The sequence below is a fragment of the Eucyclogobius newberryi genome, unplaced genomic scaffold (genome assembly GCF_026437365.1).
Source record: "Eucyclogobius newberryi isolate DKJ021-1_F unplaced genomic scaffold, fEucNew1.0.hap1 SCAF_5, whole genome shotgun sequence".
Classification (NCBI taxonomy): domain Eukaryota; kingdom Metazoa; phylum Chordata; class Actinopteri; order Gobiiformes; family Gobiidae; genus Eucyclogobius; species Eucyclogobius newberryi.
In genome coordinates, this window is record NW_027316167.1 from 10,942,266 (window position 1) to 10,961,955 (window position 19,690).

At 40.1% G+C, this 19,690-nt stretch overlaps 2 protein-coding genes across 4 annotated transcripts in view; both read left to right on the top strand.

Moving 5' to 3' along the window:
* secisbp2l (SECIS binding protein 2-like) overlaps positions 1-14,687 on the top strand; it is a 39,022-nt gene extending 24,335 nt beyond the window's left edge. For all 3 annotated transcript variants that reach the window (XM_072464971.1, XM_072464970.1, XM_072464969.1), the window contains 9 exons: positions 352-519; positions 1,584-1,725; positions 1,944-2,113; positions 2,628-2,763; positions 3,173-3,335; positions 6,139-6,514; positions 7,791-8,019; positions 9,313-9,518; positions 9,920-14,687. In XM_072464971.1, coding sequence (XP_072321072.1) covers positions 352-519; positions 1,584-1,725; positions 1,944-2,113; positions 2,628-2,763; positions 3,173-3,335; positions 6,139-6,514; positions 7,791-8,019; positions 9,313-9,518; positions 9,920-10,315 — 1,986 coding nt within the window. In that variant the 3' untranslated portion in view covers positions 10,316-14,687. The remainder of the gene's footprint in view (positions 1-351; positions 520-1,583; positions 1,726-1,943; positions 2,114-2,627; positions 2,764-3,172; positions 3,336-6,138; positions 6,515-7,790; positions 8,020-9,312; positions 9,519-9,919) is intronic.
* The window catches only part of LOC140380978 (SHC-transforming protein 1-like), a 170,981-nt gene that overhangs the window by 122,207 nt on the left and 29,084 nt on the right, over positions 1-19,690 (top strand). The window contains exon 2 of the mRNA XM_072464975.1: positions 17,422-17,489. Within this exon, the coding sequence (XP_072321076.1) occupies positions 17,444-17,489 (46 nt within the window). The 5' untranslated portion in view covers positions 17,422-17,443. The remainder of the gene's footprint in view (positions 1-17,421; positions 17,490-19,690) is intronic.

Consider the following 19,690-nt stretch of genomic DNA (forward strand, 5'->3'; position numbering starts at 1 on the left):
AACCTAAACAAACATAGTGACGCCGACAGACGTACTATGGCCTATTTTAGCAGATTTACGGACTATTATGTTTTTTAAAAACCTGCACATAGAGGCACTTTGGATATTTGAGGGTGAGGAAGAAGTCTATGCTTTTCTCTGACTGGATTTAACAACAGTTTGATTTCTCTGCTTGTTCTTGACGTTGTGGCGCTTTGACCAATCAGATTCAAATATTAAATATGGCATTACGGCTTTTCCTGACTGCTTTGAGCGAGAGCTTGTCCAGATTGATATTCAAAGCAAGGTTACACTAGAATTGCTCTGTAGGCTAAAATAATTGTAGGCTAAAATAATCTTGATTCCTGACAGCTGGATAATCTGCCAGAAAACTCCCCCATCAACATTGTACAGACGCCCATCCCCATCACCACCTCGGTCCCCAAACGGGCCAAGAGCCAGAGGAAGAAGGCCCTGGCCGCGGCACTGGCCACAGCTCAGGAGTACTCTGAGATCAGCATGGAGCAGAAGAAACTGCAGGTACAACACACTGACACTGTTCGAAACATCATTTACACCTTTTCCCTGTGGAAATATGTTACACTTTGGCAAGGTGCAAATTGTCTCTGCCAACACTTTCCATTTCTGGGTTTGTTCACACATGGAGTAGCTTGTTCTGAGTCATTTCATCATTTTTGGTCAGTGTTTGCACATTTTGTTGGCCTTATTTAAAAAAAAAAAAGACTAGAGCTGCAACTAATGATTATTTTGGTAATGGATTAATCTGGCAATTTTTCTTTTGATTAATCAATTAATTGTTTAGGTCACGAAGGGAAGATTTTTACAAAGGTTGAACAAGTTGAAGCTCGATATGCCGAGTTTATTTACAACAAAATAGGTTTTTTCATTAATTTGACAATTTATTTGCGTAATTACTGCTTTGTTTGAGTCGTAAAACCTTTTCTCTGTGTACAAGACATGTTTTGGAGTCTGTATAGTTCCAAAAACGATTACTTGATTACCAATTTCGTTGAAAATTTAAAATTGTTTAACTTGTTTCAGCCCTACTGGAAGCTAGTGTATTGAACTGACTTGATTTACCATTATTCATGTATAATATTCGAGGATGGCAATTGTGTTTTGAACATATAAAATGACAATGTCTACTGGTTCTACAAAAAAATTTGACTTAAAAAAATAGTCGAACAGAATTTAATCCACGTGAAACATGAACTTTATCAAGTGAAACATGTGTCAGGTTTTAGAACCCATTATCCCTGGACACGTTGATGTCACACATGAACCAATGGTGTTAAGTGATGTTTCTTTAGTGATTCACTTTGTATTTATTCATAATTTTTTTATTTGAACCATACTTGAACTCTAATCAAGGCATTTTTCATAGATTTCTTTATAGATTGCAAAAATATCAGATTATTATAAGTATTTTATTTTTGTCCATCCCTAATTAATGCTCTCAAATGTTTCCTTTAATAACTGGCTTTGTAGACTGTCGATTATTTCCATTCAATACAACCATTCTTTAGTCCATTTCTGTTGGGTTGCGTGTCCACTTATTTTTCCCTGTCATCTTGTTTTGACAGGAGGCTGTGACCAAAGCGACAGGAAAAAGGAGTAAATCACAAGTCCAGTTGGACATGGACGACATCCTGACAGCGCTGGCCAAACACCAGCAGGCCATGAAAGCTCGGCAAATAACCAACACGAAGCCACTGTCGTTTTCAGGTACCTAGCAACACCTTTAAAAATAACATAATAAGTAATAATAAGTCCTTTGTTAGCTTTAAGCCATCCCACAATGCTTTTGTGTTTCATTATTACCACTGCGTAACGTTGACACATTATTTTACGTTATACCACAGGAAATGCCAACACTCTAATGAAAAATTATAAATAGTTAATAATGCATAATATAGATACATTTCTGTGTATTTTGTCTTTAGTCGGAACCACGCTCCCGTATCACAATATGGGCCTGAGCTTTGGGTCGGTCATGTTAAAGACGCAGCAGAACTCGGCCCCACACAATCCTCTGGACTCCACTGCACCGCGAGTCAAACGAGGGAAAGAGAGGGAGATCCCCAAAGTGAAGAGGCCCACCGCTCTCAAAAAGGTCTGAAACATTATGACTTATTTTGTTGAAATTGGGTTAACGTGTATAATTTTATTTGAGCAAAGGTACTTGTATAATCCACATATGCCTATAACATCATTAATAAAATATATCGGGTTTAGATTTTCTCTACTGGTTGATTTTGGTATAATAGAAAATAGTATAGAATAATAATTGATTTAAATGATGAGACAAATAATGAAGATAATTGAGTTTTTTCTGATATTTTTTCATGTATTGTTTTTAAGGATAGCAACTACATTTAAGTAATAAATGAGGACTAAAATTTTGACCTTGCATAAATTGCAGATATTCCAGGTCATGATTAAAAATGATTAAATCAATGTTTGAGTTTATTACCATTTAATTTATAAGAAATATAAAACTGAAGGAAAACTGAAAAAAAATCACAGGTGAAACTAAATAAATGTTTGTTGAAATATGTTGTATAAAATTGACACTGGTTTTGCCAGCTTTGCTTGTCTTGTAATTCGCACAAATATAATCTTTTTAGATCATTTTGAAGGAGCGTGAGGGGAAGAAAGGAGGAAAGAAACCCAATGAACCAGAGTCTTCTAGTTTAGAGGAGCAAAGTGACGAGTGTATGAATTTTACTGACGACCTCACACAGGAGCCGGCATCGCAAGAAGGTAAATGTCACTTATACAGACAATGATTGCAGTCGGAGTTTAGGACACATTATTATTGCGTGCAAACTGGCCTAACTGAAGCATATAGAGGTTAAACAGAAAGGGTCCCAGGATTGACCCTTGGGGCACCCACATTTTTGCATCAAATTTTTATGATCGTTTATTTGACAAAGACTGAACAAAGAAACAAAACAAATGGATACTAATGCTATTCTTAACTCATGTCCTTTGTGTTCTACTCTACTATCCATGGGTTTACGAGTGATAAATTAATTAATTCATGAGCGTATGTGTGTTATCACCTTTGTTCCATGTAATTATTGTATTGTAATAAATTCACCCTCCTTCTTTGGTAAAGCTTTTTAATACTTTGTGTAAATGAACTTGTCTTGCTGCTTTTCTTCTTCAGAAAATGGTCTGAGCGTCCCCAGTGACACGTCCCTGTCCCCGGCCAGTCAGAACTCTCCCTACAGCATCACGCCCGTGTCCCAGGGCAGCCCCGCCAGCTCGGGCATCGGCAGCCCCATGGCCTCCAACACCATCACCAAGATCCACAGCCGCAGATTCAGAGAGTGAGTTCACCTGGACGCAGAGTATTCTCTTCAGATGGAAAAGGCTAAATACCGGATTATAGAGCTCAGGATCAAACGTTAAAAAGAACTTATGTGCAATATGTGAAAATTGTCCATGGAGATGCATTGGTCAAAACAAATCAACAAACGAAAGAGCCGCGAACAACCTGATAAGCTGCTGGGTCACTAGTGGGAAAAACATTACTATAGTGTCAGAATATTTTTGAATTGAAGCTAAATTTAGTCTTTAGCATCTTAAATTCTTCAATCGTTTAACATCAGGCTAAATGAAAATCTGCTTTTATCCCAGAAAGACAGGATTCTGATTTTAAAATCACTGAATTGACTCTTTAATAGTGTTTACTAGAGCTAACATGTAAGAGTTGTTTTCAGTCTTCTCAAAAGCTAAACATTATTCATTTTGGCAAACATCAAACCATTTTTGAATTTTTACTTGCTAATGTTTATTAACTATAATAAACGACTGTGCTGGGTTTTTCTTGCACAAATCTGTTACTCTAAAGATATGGACAACTGGCCATAAATCCCTAAATGTTATAATGTTTAGTCCAAGACCTCAAGGGTTTAAGATAGATTGACGAATTGGCAGAGTTGGAAGTTGAACAGCAACATGAGAGCCGAGTTACAGAGTTCTTATATTCATGGGTTTCCGAGTGATTAAAATGTAGCACTGTTGCTATAGCAAAACAGGCCCCTTCCCTCCATCTGAAATGATAGAACGTTAACGCATCCCATTTGTCTACAACCATTTAAATGGTCTGTACATAATTTTGTCCAACTGAAAGTTCAAATGTTGCGGAGGATGTTTTTTTTTTTTTGCACAATGCAGACTTGGAGGAGAATATGCCGGACGGCCCCTGAGCTGAAGTGTTTTCCACTGGGACACACACAGCTCTTTGTCTGTCTGGTCTGGTCGCGCTGTGGGCCTATTGTTCTCCAAAGCCTCCCTCTAAGCCCCGCCCCTCTGTCTGACCACTCGGACTCTTCCTCACACCACGCCACGTGGACCGCCTGATGACCGCCCAGACCAGCCCTACAGCGCTCACAGATATACTCTAGTGTTTTCTACTACAATCTAACAAGAGCAACTTGACCTTAGAAAAGAATGCAGAGTAATTAAACTACATTTACTTGTATATTGATATTGAAGTAACGTAAAACTTAAAATATATATATATACATTAAGACCTACAGTTACATACCATAGCATCTGTGGATTATTGTTTTACATTTTGGACATTTTAAATTGCAATATGATCGAATGCAGCTTCATGAAAGACTTCTGGTGAAAGACTCTGGCGCTTTCACTGCAAAAGCCATTATTTTTTGGGGCTGTTCTGTCCCAGCTCGAACCAGTTCATGAAGGGTTGCACAAAAAAAGGATTGATTTTATTTTTGTTTGTTTTTTATATAAGGCCCAAATTAGCCTTGATTAGTCTTGTTTTTGTCGAGTTTTTATTTTGACATGGTCTGACTTCTAAATTAAGGCTTGTACAATTGGATTTTCCTTTTAACTTGGTTTTAATACAACTGAAAAGCATGGTGAAATATTGTAGCATATTGCAGCCCTAAGTTCATGTTATCATTGTGTCCTTGCTCAAGACACTTTGCCTGTGTTTGCATGTGACGTCAGTGCGAGTGATTGATTGGTTGTCAGAGATCACATAAGCAAATGGCAACGGTGTGTGGCCAAAATAAGATCTACCTTTGCATTAACGCCTTGTATAAAGTCCAGACTACCAGAGACTGTTAAGCTTAGTACTGAATAATGAATTTGAATCAGAATGACTTTTATTGATCAAGGTGAAATGCTTTTCATTCCAGCCAAGCAACAGGCCAGCAAAAGGAACTTGAGTTCTAAAAATAGAGAATATATTTGTGAAAAATTGGAAACTAAATTAAATATCAGCATCACCATAGAATAAAATACTATAAATTTGTTTTTGTCAACTAAACTCTGATATGAACAAGATAATTTAGCTTCATTTATTAAATTCACCTCACAACATATTTACATTTTTCATTACAATTCCAAATGGAGAGTGGGTCAGGGAAAAATGTGCTTCCCCTTTTATATTCTAATAAATGAAGGGAAAATACAAATCTGAAGTCGGGATATCCTCATGTATGACGAATGATGAAGATCAAGGCTTTTGGTTTGTTTGCATTCAATACTAGTTTTAGGGACTGCAATCAGGACTTCACTACGTCAAAGGCAAACTGTAAAGTCTGAAATGGCCCGTTCCAGTCAAGCAACAGTAAAGTACTGCATCCTCGGCATGAAAATGATACATTACATCAGACTGCTCAGCACAAAGATTTGTTATGTATTCGGCAAACCAGTTTAAGGCCTGGCTAGAAATGCTGTGCTGCTTCAGGATTCCAGCTAAAAGCTGAGGATCTACAGTGTCAAAAGCCTTGGATAAGTTAATGAAAAGGGCAACATATTTTTTTAGATCCAGAGCTTGCAAGAAATCATCTAGAACCCTTTAGAGGGACTCATTGTTTCTTTCTGAAAGGAGACTGAAAATTAGATAAAATATCTTTCATCTCTTTCAACTTGATGCTGACCAGCTTTTCAAGATTTTTTGCTGCGACACAAAGTTTAGAAATAGGCTTGTAGTAGTTAACTTCACTTGGATCACCACATTTTAACAACGGGAGTACAAATGTAGTTTTCCATAGGCTCAGCTATATAATGTAGAAGCTCCAGGAAGACGTGGCCAATGTGTATCCTAATAAACAAACAAACAAACAAACGCATACTCTTTTACTTTCTTAGGTACTGTAATCAAGTGTTGAGCAAAGAGATCGACGAGAGCGTCACTCTGCTGCTGCAAGAGCTGGTCCACTTCCAGGAGCGGGTCTACCAGAAGGACCCCACCAAGGCCAAGTCCAAACGCCGGGTCGTCATGGGTTTGCGCGAGGTCACCAAGCACATGAAGCTGCAGAAGATCAAGTGCGTGATCATTTCTCCAAACTGTGAAAAGATCCAGGCCAAAGGGGGTCTGGACGAGGCGCTGTACAACGTGATCGCGATGGCCCGGGAGCAGGAGATTCCCTTTGTGTTCGCGCTGGGCCGGAAGGCTCTGGGACGCTGCGTCAACAAACTGGTGGCGGTGAGCGTCGTCGGTATCTTCAACTACTCTGGAGCCGAGGTAAGACTTGGACTGAGGGAAATACACATAGTCCATGATATAGTTATGCCACATGTTTTTAAGGTGCACAACTTTGTGTGGGAGGGTTCGTCGTCTGCTTTTGTAGACGTAATGGAATGTTCCTCAGTATGGCATAACACTAATGTGCTGTTTGGTGGGCAATATATTCAAATTCAATTATATCGATAGTCAGAAATGCTTAAAAAAAGGGCTAATTAGAAATAAAAAATGAAGAAAGTTACACAAATAGGTATAAGGTGATATTTCGGCACTTTTGTTATACATTCTACAAACATTTCACAATTGTCCGATAATTAAATTAATTCATATCAACACATTTCTGTTGTCTAATTATCGTTTAATATCAAGATACTCCAAAAAGATATCCAGATTTTTGTCATTATCGCCCACCTCTAGTTGCAAGTTCTGATTTTAATCTCACTTTCATGTTTCAAATCATCAAACCTATTGTAATATATCACAAAGTCAACACAAGCAAACATAAAATGCACATTTTTCCTTGTGTTGATATGCATTAAGAAAAATAATTTGAACGTGTCTGATAGTAACAGAGAAAAGGATTGTGGAGTGGAAGGAAAACGTATAACTCATAGTATAAAATTAATATACAAAATATGTATATATTTTTTCCCCTCAATAATTGTATTTTAACGTTTTCTGGTCATTTTACTTCATCTTCTCTGGTCCAGAAAAAGTTGTATTGCCATTTTTCAGTGGCTGCCCTTGCATGGAGTTATAACATTATGTAGATAAGATATGTAAACGGAATCATCTTTCTGATTATGGCTGATTATTCACATCAGATTTTGCGGTTTGCATGTTGTTTGAGGATCAATTACAGACTTTTAAAATCTCTGCTCAAAGTATTTATTCCGACTTGATTTTCACAGTAATGTTGTGACACTTTTATTTTGTACCGTTTGCACTGTTAAATGTTAAAATGCTTTTGTGACACCCTCATTTTTAATTGGAAAGTACTTTTGTAAATTGCTTGATTAATAAATTGATTTGATTAATTGATTACATAATCTTAAAGGTCAAGAAATCATATAGATACCAGATTTTGTTGTGCGTGGAAACAAAGCCAGCGAGCAAAAATCATAAACTAAGAATGTGAGAACATAAAAAAATCATACTTAAAGGAAGGAATAATAATAAACTCACATTTACAGTACGGACAGGAAAGCCGTGCAAAGGGGGTTTAACGTTCAGAACGCTGCTCCACTGTGGTCATCTTGGCTCCATCTCTGTCCAGGCCCTGTTCAATCAGCTCGTGGCCCTGACGGAGGAGGCGAGGAAAGCCTACAAAGACATGGTGTCCGCTCTGGAGCAGGAGAAGGCGGAGGAGGCCATCAAACAGGAGCGCGGGGAGAAGAGGGGCCCGCACTTCATGGGACACTCTCGAAACCCGTCCGCCGCCTCCGCCATCTCCTTCTGCTCCACCTTCTCCGAGCCCATCTCCGAGGTCAACGAGAAGGAGTACGGTAGGTCATTCCAGCGGTTCTACAATCGGATATTTCATGACGGTTGCTGCGCTAAACGTACCATGAGTTATGTTGTTGTTCACGTGACATTACAACATTTAGGACGACCCATAGCCCGTTTAATGAAGGCCAGGTTTCTATGGCAGGATCATCGACGTTTATGGTTAATTTATGGCCTATCCACATCAAGTAAAAACCAACGTGTAGCTCAGTATCTTCTCAGTCATCTCAAATAACAAAGCAATACTACTCACAAGCACAATTGTTGTTTTCTTGAAAGGATTTAAAACTTAACATTAAGATTGGGAAAATCCGTGGATACTTGATAATTATAAATTTCGAGATTTTTTAATAGATCTAAAATGATAGCATGACATTTTGCAGTGCCATTGACACCACCTTCTCATGATGAGTGAGTAATCAAAAACAAAAGCTGGTGCTAATCACCTGTAGCTTACTCTTGTTTACTACATTCACTTTATTTGATTCATGTTTTTAATTTAATTGTAATTCTCAGAGTAGTTTTTACACACCATACTTTTCCTTCTTCCTTAATTTATTTTTTATAATTAAATGTACAGGTATTTAACAGTAATGTTTGGTTTCTCTCCCCACTGAGTAAATCTACAGTGACAAAAGCTTTATGTGACATATTTTAGTAATTTGAACAATATTAAGTTTATTTGAACGTTTGTGTTTCTCTTGTCCGTCTTTTCAAAATGCCAGATATAATATTGGGCATTTCATGTTTTGTCCTTACAATTATGTTCATTTAAAATTATAAATCGGATACAAAGTAGAGACTCTTTGGGTCTAGAATTGAATACAAACTCTCGAACAACGGCTTCTTATTTACAAGAATTATACACATTGACAATAATTGATCTGAAGTTTGTGGCATGAAACAAATTGACACAATTGAAGACACAAAATATGTAGGGGACATATTTACACTGGATGTTGGAAGTGGAGCCGAGTCTGTCTGGATAAAAACAGGTCATGTCCATTTTGCCCTTTTCCAAAGTAAACGCTGCTCCTTCTGTCACTAAACATGCGAGTAAGTCTACAACTACAACGCCTTTTTATGTTTACTAATGTTACTCACAGTAAAAATGAATGCATAAAGTAAATTTGACAAAGGAACGTGCGTTGAAAGCCAAGTTATTTAAATGTATAACGACACCTTCATCAGAAGAATGTTGTTGTTTGCATGTAGACTTTGCCACGCTCTTACTTTCTACGAATACTTTCTGTGTATTTGTTTTAACTCATGTGTTTTCCATCCGTCTGCAGAGACCAATTGGAGGAACATGGTGGAGCCTTCAGATAACCCGGAGCCAGCTGAGCCTGAGCCGCCGCGGCCTTCGCCTCCCGCCTCGTCACAGAAGGAGCCACAGGAGGCACAGACGACCAGCATCGCCCCCGTCCCACCCGTCCCACCCGTCCCACCCGCGCCTGCCGCCCCACACTCCACACAGACGCCTACAGACAAGGAGGAGGTCTGTTACTCCACCTCTGCTCAGATTTACTCAGGATCATTTCATTGTAGATTAGGCAAATGGTTGAATATCGTTCCTATATTTAGTTTATTTGAAGCCTCAACCATTGTTTCTAAAGGTTAAGAGGGTTTCCTACCCCTGGAACTGAACCATCATCTCAAACGGGGGAGAAAGAGCCTGCACTTTGCCACAGACATGACCAACGGCATTTTTAAAAGCACATTCTTAAACTCTTCGCATAATAGCAACTATTTTAGTCAATTTACAAAAAATCTGATTGAAAATGGAGATTGATTCATTGTAGGAAAGCTGTGTTGTTGTTGTTTATTTGCCGTATTGCCCTGCCAAAATTGTGTGGACTTTGTAAAGAATAACCCGATTCTCGTGCCGTTTCTGGTCAGGTGCGAGTGGACGACCGCCTGGAGCTGGCCTCTCAGCAGAGCACCGAAACGGGGTCCCTGGACGGCAGCTGCAGGGGCCCTCTGAACTCCTCCATCACCTCCACCACGTCCACGCTGGTGCCGGGGATGCTGGAGGAGGCCGAGGAGGAGGAGGAGGACGAGGAGGAGGACTACACGCCGGTGCCCATCCCTGTGGAGGTGCCCACCATCTCCAGCCGCATCGAGATCTGGCTCCAGGAGAACCTTCAGCTGGGAAAGAGCCAGGACAGCACCGAGGAGGAGGACAAAGAGGATGAGGACGAGGAGCAAGGAAACAGCGACGACGAGGACTTGGACTCGGCCGAAGTGTCGGAGAAGAACGCGCCTGAGCAGGAGGCAAAGAAGGTCACGGGCTGATGCTTCTGTAATGGTCCACATGAACACACACGCTCAGACACTTGAGACGCATTTGACATTTTTAAACAATAGTGTAAAGTAATAAATTAAAACATTTAAATACATTGTCTACCTTATTTATCGGCTAGATTTGTGCTTAAATGTGCGCCGTGTTACTTTGTCTCCATGGCGATGTTCTATGCCTGGAATGTTCCACTTTACGGCATTAAACTTGCATCTAGCCAAGATCAGGTGTTTTTCTTGCTGAAATATATCTTTAAAATCATGGGCAGAGTCGCCTCTACACAGATCGGACCTGTAACATGACTTGGCGGCGTTGCCTGCTTGTTACCATGGTGATGGAAATTCCATACTGAACAAAATTCTAAAACTAGGAGCTTCAAACGATGAACAATAATATTAAACTCTGATACAAAAGTCTTAAATACAATTAGCATCTCCATGGAGACGAGCAGGTGGTGGTAGAAAATGACCTAGTGTGATAATGCTTTGAAATAAGGTTCCTTAATAAAACTAAAGCGTTAATGAGCACTGATTTGATTATAAGCACTTAGACAGGGTTTGTAGATGCTTATGTTTGTTAATAAACTGTACAAAATGTTTATAAGAGCCTTAATAAGCTGCTTAGGAAATTATTTTCAATAACCAAGTGAGAAATGCTTGTAAATGCCTTTTTATAAGTGCGTATAAACAAATAAGTGTTAAATTCAATTCTAAATGTTTACTAAGCAACTTTAATCTAAAGCGTCTTAGTGCTGCTTTCACAAGCTTGACGAGCGCCTCGAAGTGCTTTACTTTAAGTCCTGCTTCAGCTGCCCTGGGGCAGACTGACAGACTGCAGGCTCCATGACCACAAAGTCACACAGACTGAATATGAGAATATACGGAATGACCGTGTCGACTTTGACATAGAACTGAATATTAGTGGTCTTAGTTGTAATTAGTGCGCAACAACAGAATAAACTGCTTTTAGTAGAAGCAACAAACTTATTTTTTCATGTTTTACTCGACTCGAGAAAAAACATTTAACTTTTTTGCACTTTTTATTGCGTACAATCCTACCATGGCTGCACGATGTGAGAAAAATGTATAACACAGATTTGATATGTTTTGTATTGTGATGGCGATATTATAATGTACTTTTCAGAATAACAAGTTAAATTAAAACAAAAAGTCTTAACATACTAATCAAACATGTGTCAAAAAAATACTTCACAATCGCTTTACCAAGATCAAAACAAGGCAGAATTAGGACATTTCTGTCGGATGGAGAACTTTGTGTTGTTGCGATTTACATTTAATTGGACAACGATTCATTGCGATATGGATCATTTGGCGGTATATTGTGCAGCCCTGAATCCCACATCCTTGAAATATGGTTGGTGTGTTCATGTGGACTCGGACCTCTTCTGTCTCCCTTTGGAACCAGCAGCTTTTCTTCCTCCTCTCGAAGCTAAACTCAGGTATCACAGCCTCAGACCAACACCAGTACAAGACACACCGCCCGTCCACAACGACGGGCTGCACTCGACGCTCGTGTAGTCTCTCTCCCAAACGGGCCTGCGACACCTGCATTAAGAGCTCTTCTCCTCTCAAACTGAGGCTCTTGTGTTCGGCGTCTAGGGAATTAACCCTCAAATCCAGACCTGGAGGAGAATCTGAGCAGGACTGGACTCGCTGAGACCATTGACAGCTTCGTTGTGCGAAAGCTAACATCGCAGGCACATGATGGTTTCTTTTGCATTTTATTTTGCTGTGATTACTGGCTTTATATTGTACAGAATGTGTTTGTGCGTGTTGATTTCTGACTTACGGCTTCATGAAGGAAAGTCGCTTACGTTGAACCAAAACCGCATTGGAACGTTTGTAGTTTTATTGAGAGATAAAAAAATGAATAAAGACTGTATTAAAAAAAAAAAAAAACAGGATAGAGTGACGTGAGAGTTCTGCCACTGAAAGGGTTCTTACTAAAGGTCGGCGATATACTGAAATTTGGATATTGTGAATGAATCGTTGAAAATTGGCAAAAGTTGAATATTGAGTTTATTTGACATTTTACATTTGTCCGATAATAAAACCTCACTTAATATGTTTAAAGACGTTTCCGTTAGATTGACATAAAATTGCCCAACTCGAGCTCTTATTAAAAACATACAATGTGACAACAGTGGTTTATTACAATGTTATATGTTAAGTTTCATTCCCTACACGTCTCAACTCGTAGTATAGTGTAGTAAAGAGGCTTTTCTGGCTTTTATTATATCAGAAATGTTTATCTTACGTTATATAGTATGCAGTTTAGGTCTATTTAATAGTCTATAATGGATATTTATGGCTCATATGGGTTCAAAATACGATATTATTGAATCAAAAATCATGTCGTAGCCTCAATTACACAAATGGAGTCGTTTTGTGTCATTTTGTGTCATAGCCTCGTTTGAACTGCCTCGCTCCGCCTCCTTAACACTGCGTCCTGTGACGTTTTAATGCTGCAAATTCATAACGGATGAACAGAACAGTGAAATAGACTTGTTATTCATTATCTAACATGCCTTCAAGTGTGTGACCAACTCTATGAAATCAAACACCTAAATGACAAAAAGCCAGATTAAATAAAAACTTTACATTTAAGATCGTTTTTTGGATAATGGATTATATTGTGGCCTGAAAAATCACAATTTACACAATAATCTTGTCATCCCAGTTCAGGTCGAAGGCTGAACTAATATGAATATTAGGATTCTGTTAAGTTTTTTTTTATTTTTTGAGAAGACTGCTAAACTAATAAAAGAATCCCAAGTCTTTTTGACCGTGCTGAGGTCTAAATTACAGGTTATTTTATTGGTTGCATGGTAAATTATGAAGGCGCGTCTTGAAGTACAACGCTCTGTCACTCGGTCCCTTTTTTTTATTTTTTTATTCAGTCTTTGCCCCATTTTGGACATGTCAGAGTTGTATCTGTCACTAAACCACTGTCTGGGTGTTTTATTGTAAACTATATTAATCCGTTTAAAGGCGCAGAACAAGCGGAGTGGAAATAACGTCGGCTCGCTAACGTAAAACTACCTGCTCATGTTCATCTCGTGTTGAAACATTCAGGGCTGGATCGGTTCCGCCTTCAGCTTGAACCTCAGATCGTTGCGCTCGGTTTAAAGAAAGGCGTCGCTGATGTTTATTACGGTTCAGAGTCACTCACTAGATTTTCCCCTGTCGACCTCATTTAAACGTGCACTGTGTAACCTTGTTCTGGTGGACCTGCTTGTTTCCGTAGAGATGTTCTTGCTCTGTCTGGAATGTTCCACAGTACGTTTAAGTTGCTGTACTCAAGTTGCGTCCGTTTTGGTTGATAAATTCAGCTCTTGAGGTCAAAATGAGACCACCGTGCGCCGTCTGCATCAAATTATAGAGCTTTTTTTATCCTCCAAAAACCAGGGAGTGCATTGCGCCTCTGAAAGTTTTGAAAAGCGCTCGTAAACTCCTAAATTACGAATAATAATGGGAATAATTATGATGCTAGTTCTTTTTTCCCCCTTTTTCAGACGGTAAAAATCATGTACCGCGCCGTTTTAAACTGACCTCTTTCCATGGAAACGAGCAGGTTACAGGTCAGATCTGCCATCAAGACGAGTTTAAAGCCATACTCTGGAATGTTCTAGGCAAGGCACTTAACTCTCCATGGAGACGAGCTGGTGATGGACACTCCATAAGAACATAATGCACGTTTTAGTGAATGGATAATGCACTGTATCATATTGGCATCAATGGGGATAGTTTATTTTTTGTAATTGGTAACCACTGTGGGAATAGGGCAAGTTAAAAAAAAAAGAAATTAGGACCGTTACTATAGCGATTTGAATAGGGGTCCTCAAAATATCGCCTAAAACAGGAAAGCATGAAAAGTCTGTTATGACCACTACTTCTTTGTGAACCTTTACTGACCTCTTGTAGTAGAATAATTAATCCGGTTACACAATTCTATAAAACATTTAGAGTTAAAGATGGGGGAGATAGGAGTTGTATTTAAGGTGCACTTTAATTACACTTTAATTGCTTCTTGTGTGTGTGCATTGCTTTGCCTGGGATGTTCCACGGCTTTGAACTTCTCTGCCGTGCCTTTTTTCAACTACAGGCCTTTTTCAAAGATCTGACCCGTAACTTGGCCTGGTCTTTGTTGAGATACATGTTTAATAATGCTATGCTGAGGGATCTTCCTGGCAAAGCAATAACATCTCCATGGAGACCTAAGCGGTATCGTTATAAAGTGCACCTTTTAAATAAGTTCATCAAATATGTTCATGATGCTTTTGTTGAAGAAAGTGTAAAATTACGTAGTCTTTGTTGTTAAAAAGTGGCGTTTCCTTAAAAAAGAAAATCAAAACAGTCCGACGTGTAAGACGAGCAGCTGTCAAACACAAACTATTAAAACATTGTAAATATGAGTGTAAAAAAAACAAAGATTGATGTATTAAAACAATCACTGTTTAATATTTTTCAACATCGTGTCAGTTGGAATCCAATTAAATAAAGGCATTTGCTGGTGACTTATGAGGACATGCAGTATCCGCACTGTTCAGGCCCCGCAGCGAGGGGCCGTTTCACAGTATTTGAAGAAAAAGGTACGCCGTGTCTCGACTCTGTCACCTCCATCAAAGTGTTGAAGTATGTTTTTGCACTATGTGAATACAGTCCTGGTTTAGGTCTTGTTGTAACTAATGTGAAAAAAAAACCCAAAAAATTAAGTAATTTTTCAGCGTGTTTCTTGTCTTTATAAATATTTAAAACTGTCTTACAAACTGTACATCACTAGCGACATTGATAAAGGCTGTTTGTTCATAATCTTGTATTCACTATGATTAATATCATTAAAATGTTGTTTAAGTAAATCCTCTTTCTGTCATTATTGGATGAGGCTGTAGTTCAGTTCATAGACCAGCAGGGGGAGACAGAGCTACAGCATCTCAGACTAGCTCAGAAAACACAAAAACCATAAACTTCTACTGAATTAATGTCAACGTACAGGGAAAGATGAATTATTCCACCACATTAATAGATACTATATTTTGCAACATCATTTTCTTACACTGCTACAATTGTTTGTGCTAATCATGACATTTTCACCGTTAGTTTGGCTTCATTAGACAGGATAGTACAGTGTGAAATGGGGCTGAGATTGGGGAAGGACATTCAAACTGCAGGCTGCGTCGACTGAACGACTGATGAAAATGGATGTATTTTATGTTAAGTCAAATGAAGTAAAAAATCTTGTGCCGCATAAACTTATCGATTATCATTATCGATAATGGTATTGTGCAGCATGAACATATCGATAATGGTATTGTGCAGCATGAACATATCGATAATGGTATTGTGCAGCATGAACATATCGATAATGGTATTGTGCAGCATGAACATATCGATAATGGTATTGTGCAGCATGAACATATCGATAATGGTATTGTGCAGCAGAAATATCGATAATGGTATTGTGCAGCATGAACATATCGATAATGGTATTGTGCAGCATGAACATATCGATAATGGTATTGTGCAGCAGAAATATCGATAATGGTATTGTGCAGCATGAACATATCGATAATGGTATTGTGCAGCATGAACATATCGATAATGGTATTGTGCAGCAGAAATATCGATAATGGTATTGTGCAGCATGAACATATCGATAATGGTGTTGTGTAGCAGAAATATCGATAATGGTATTGTGCAGCATGAACATATCGATAATGGTATTGTGCAGCATAACATATCGATAATGGTATTGTGCAGCATGAACATATCGATAATGGTATTGTGCAGCAGAAATATCGATAATGGTATTGTGCAGCATGAACATATCGATAATGGTATTGTGCAGCATAACATATCGATAATGGTATTGTGCAGCATGAACATATCGATAATCGAATTGTGCAGCATGAACATATCGATAATGGTATTGTGAGCCATGTGGCATCATTAGGGCCCCTTTGAGTCTAAACATTGATTAAAAATGTGAAATGGATCATTTCTTTTGGGACTTTAACTGCCACTAACTCTCAGAAAGACTTGGACTTTCAGTACATTTCGTCTGACATGACTTAGGGAAACATTAGATTTGAAAGTCAAATCCGGTGGTGGCGGCTTCTGGTTGGTCTTTTAAAAAAAACATAAATGACTCTGTAAAGTGTCACTATGAAGAGGCGGAGCTTATCAGTTCTGCAGTCAATGCTCCTGCTTCTATTACTGAGTTGTTTTAGCTCATTAATCCAGCTTCTAAATTAAAATGCCATAAAATGACTTCTTAAATTCATCTTCAAGTTTAAAGCTACAAACCTAAAAAAAAAAAAGCCTAACCCGTCTCCTTTAAACAATCTTTTTAGTCCCTGTACAAAACAATCCTTCTATTTCATAACTACAGTCTATTCCCGATGCTATGACCGGTCCAAACCAGTATTCATATTTTTTTTTATGATTTGAAGGCTTTCTCCTGCTCTGCTCCAGTGTACACCACTCACAACATGAGTCACCCTGCTCTCCTCTGATTGGCCCATAGTTCACGGGAGGAGGAGGGGCCTTTGAGGGGGGGGGTCTCGCTCTGTCAATCCATTCACACATCGATCTGCAGCTCCGTCATCACACGCAGGAGGAGGAGGAGGAGGCAGCAGCACAACCTCATTCATAAAACCAGGAGAAAGTTCATTCATAAAAGCAGGAGCTGCAGCAGAGACACTGGCACAGGAGGAAACGCACATGGGACATAAGTTGGACCAGGACCAGGACTATTTTGGGTCGATTACGAGAATGGCTGCACTCTAAGGTGACCTACATTGGTGGGCGTTACTTTTATATCTATTTTGTCTGTTATTGTTCTGCGGTTACGTTCAAAAATCAGATTATCAACTGATTTTTGTGAGTTAAAAGATTGTTAAAATGCAAAGTTGTCTGGTTTTGTTGTCTCTGCTCACTCACATTGGATTTGGCAGTTTGCGTGCCATTTGAAGTCACCCTAAAGGTTCAGAAATCGGATTATAATCAGATTTGGGCGATGACAAAACCCACGATCGATGTCTAATGTGTTTTCTTTGCACTCTCAACACTCGTAGGTGGAGTTTGGCTCAGTGTTTTCAGAGCATGAGACAAGACACAAGGTTTAAATCTCCAGCAGGACTTTTACCAGGTACAACACACATTACGACTACTACATGTGCTCATACTTCTACTCCTACTGTGTAATTCAACTGTTTCTCAGGACTCATACAAGTACAGATGGCCAATTTGAGTCATAGCTTTGTACCACCATAATAATGATAATAATAATATATCTGTCAATTTTAAAAGAAAGAAAGGTTTTGTCTTTTTTGTCCCCATTAAAAAAAAGGTGTTGTATTTGTAGTTCAGTGAGTTTTTTCAGTATTTCTAGATACAAAGAAGTATCGATGCGTTAAACAAAACCCCACAAATAGAACAAAGTGGGACTTTCCTGAATACTTTATCTCGCTGTATATCAGCTTTAGTACAAGACAGCAGATGTATTAAAGAAACTATTATTTTGAGTTAAAAAATGACCGGTATGTTATATTCATGGGTTCATGGCAATTCAAACCAAAGTCTTAGATCTTTTGAGAGGGAATTATTTGCCAGAAACTCATGAATTGATTTAATTGTTTTCCCCCCATTTTCATTGTGGTATCTATAGTATTGAGGACCTTTGAGGTTGTAGCGAGGGAGCGTTCACACTCTAGTCCTCGTTCAGCCCAGTTCTAGTCCTCATTCAGCCCGGTTCTAGTCCTCATTCAGCCCGGTTCTAGTCCTCGTTCAGCCCAGTTCTAGTCCTCATTCAGCCCGGTTCTAGTCCTCGTTCAGCCCAGTTCTAGTCCTCGTTCAGCCCAGTTCTAGTCCTCATTCAGCCCGGTTCTAGTCCTCATTCAGCCCGGTTCTAGTCCTCGTTCAGCCCGGTTCTAATCCTCATTCAGCCCGGTTCTAGTCCTCATTCAGCCCGGTTCTAGTCCTCATTCAGCCCGGTTCTAGTCCTCGTTCAGCCCGGTTCTAGTCCTCGTTCAGCCCAGTTCTAGTCCTCGTTCAGCCCAGTTCTAGTCCTCGTTCAGCCCAGTTCTAGTCCTCGTTCAGCCCAGTTCTAGTCCTCGTTCAGCCCAGTTCTAGTCCTCGTTCAGCCCAGTTCTAGTCCTCATTCAGCCCGGTTCTAGTCCTCATTCAGCCCGGTTCTAGTCCTCGTTCAGCCCGGTTCTAATCCTCATTCAGCCCGGTTCTAGTCCTCATTCAGCCCGGTTCTAGTCCTCATTCAGCCCGGTTCTAGTCCTCGTTCAGCCCGGTTCTAGTCCTCGTTCAGCCCAGTTCTAGTCCTCATTCAGCCCGGTTCTAGTCCTCGTTCAGCCCGGTTCTAGTCCTCGTTCAGCCCAGTTCTAGTCCTCGTTCAGCCCAGTTCTAGTCCTCATTCAGCCCGGTTCTAGTCCTCGTTCAGCCCAGTTCTAGTCCTCGTTCAGCCCAGTTCTAGTCCTCGTTCAGCCCAGTTCTAGTCCTCATTCAGCCCGGTTCTAGTCCTCATTCAGCCCGGTTCTAGTCCTCGTTCAGCCCAGTTCTAGTCCTCATTCAGCCCGGTTCTAGTCCTCGTTCAGCCCAGTTCTAGTCCTCGTTCAGCCCAGTTCTAGTCCTCATTCAGCCCGGTTCTAGTCCTCATTCAGCCCGGTTCTAGTCCTCGTTCAGCCCGGTTCTAATCCTCATTCAGCCCGGTTCTAGTCCTCATTCAGCCCGGTTCTAGTCCTCATTCAGCCCGGTTCTAGTCCTCGTTCAGCCCGGTTCTAGTCCTCGTTCAGCCCAGTTCTAGTCCTCGTTCAGCCCAGTTCTAGTCCTCGTTCAGCCCAGTTCTAGTCCTCGTTCAGCCCAGTTCTAGTCCTCGTTCAGCCCAGTTCTAGTCCTCGTTCAGCCCAGTTCTAGTCCTCATTCAGCCCGGTTCTAGTCCTCATTCAGCCCGGTTCTAGTCCTCGTTCAGCCCGGTTCTAATCCTCATTCAGCCCGGTTCTAGTCCTCATTCAGCCCGGTTCTAGTCCTCATTCAGCCCGGTTCTAGTCCTCGTTCAGCCCGGTTCTAGTCCTCGTTCAGCCCAGTTCTAGTCCTCATTCAGCCCGGTTCTAGTCCTCGTTCAGCCCGGTTCTAGTCCTCGTTCAGCCCAGTTCTAGTCCTCGTTCAGCCCAGTTCTAGTCCTCATTCAGCCCGGTTCTAGTCCTCGTTCAGCCCAGTTCTAGTCCTCGTTCAGCCCAGTTCTAGTCCTTGTTCAGCCCAGTTCTAGTCCTCGTTTAGCCCAGTTCTAGCCCAGTTCTAGTCCTCGTTCAGCCCAGTTCTAGTCCTCGTTCAGCCCTGTTC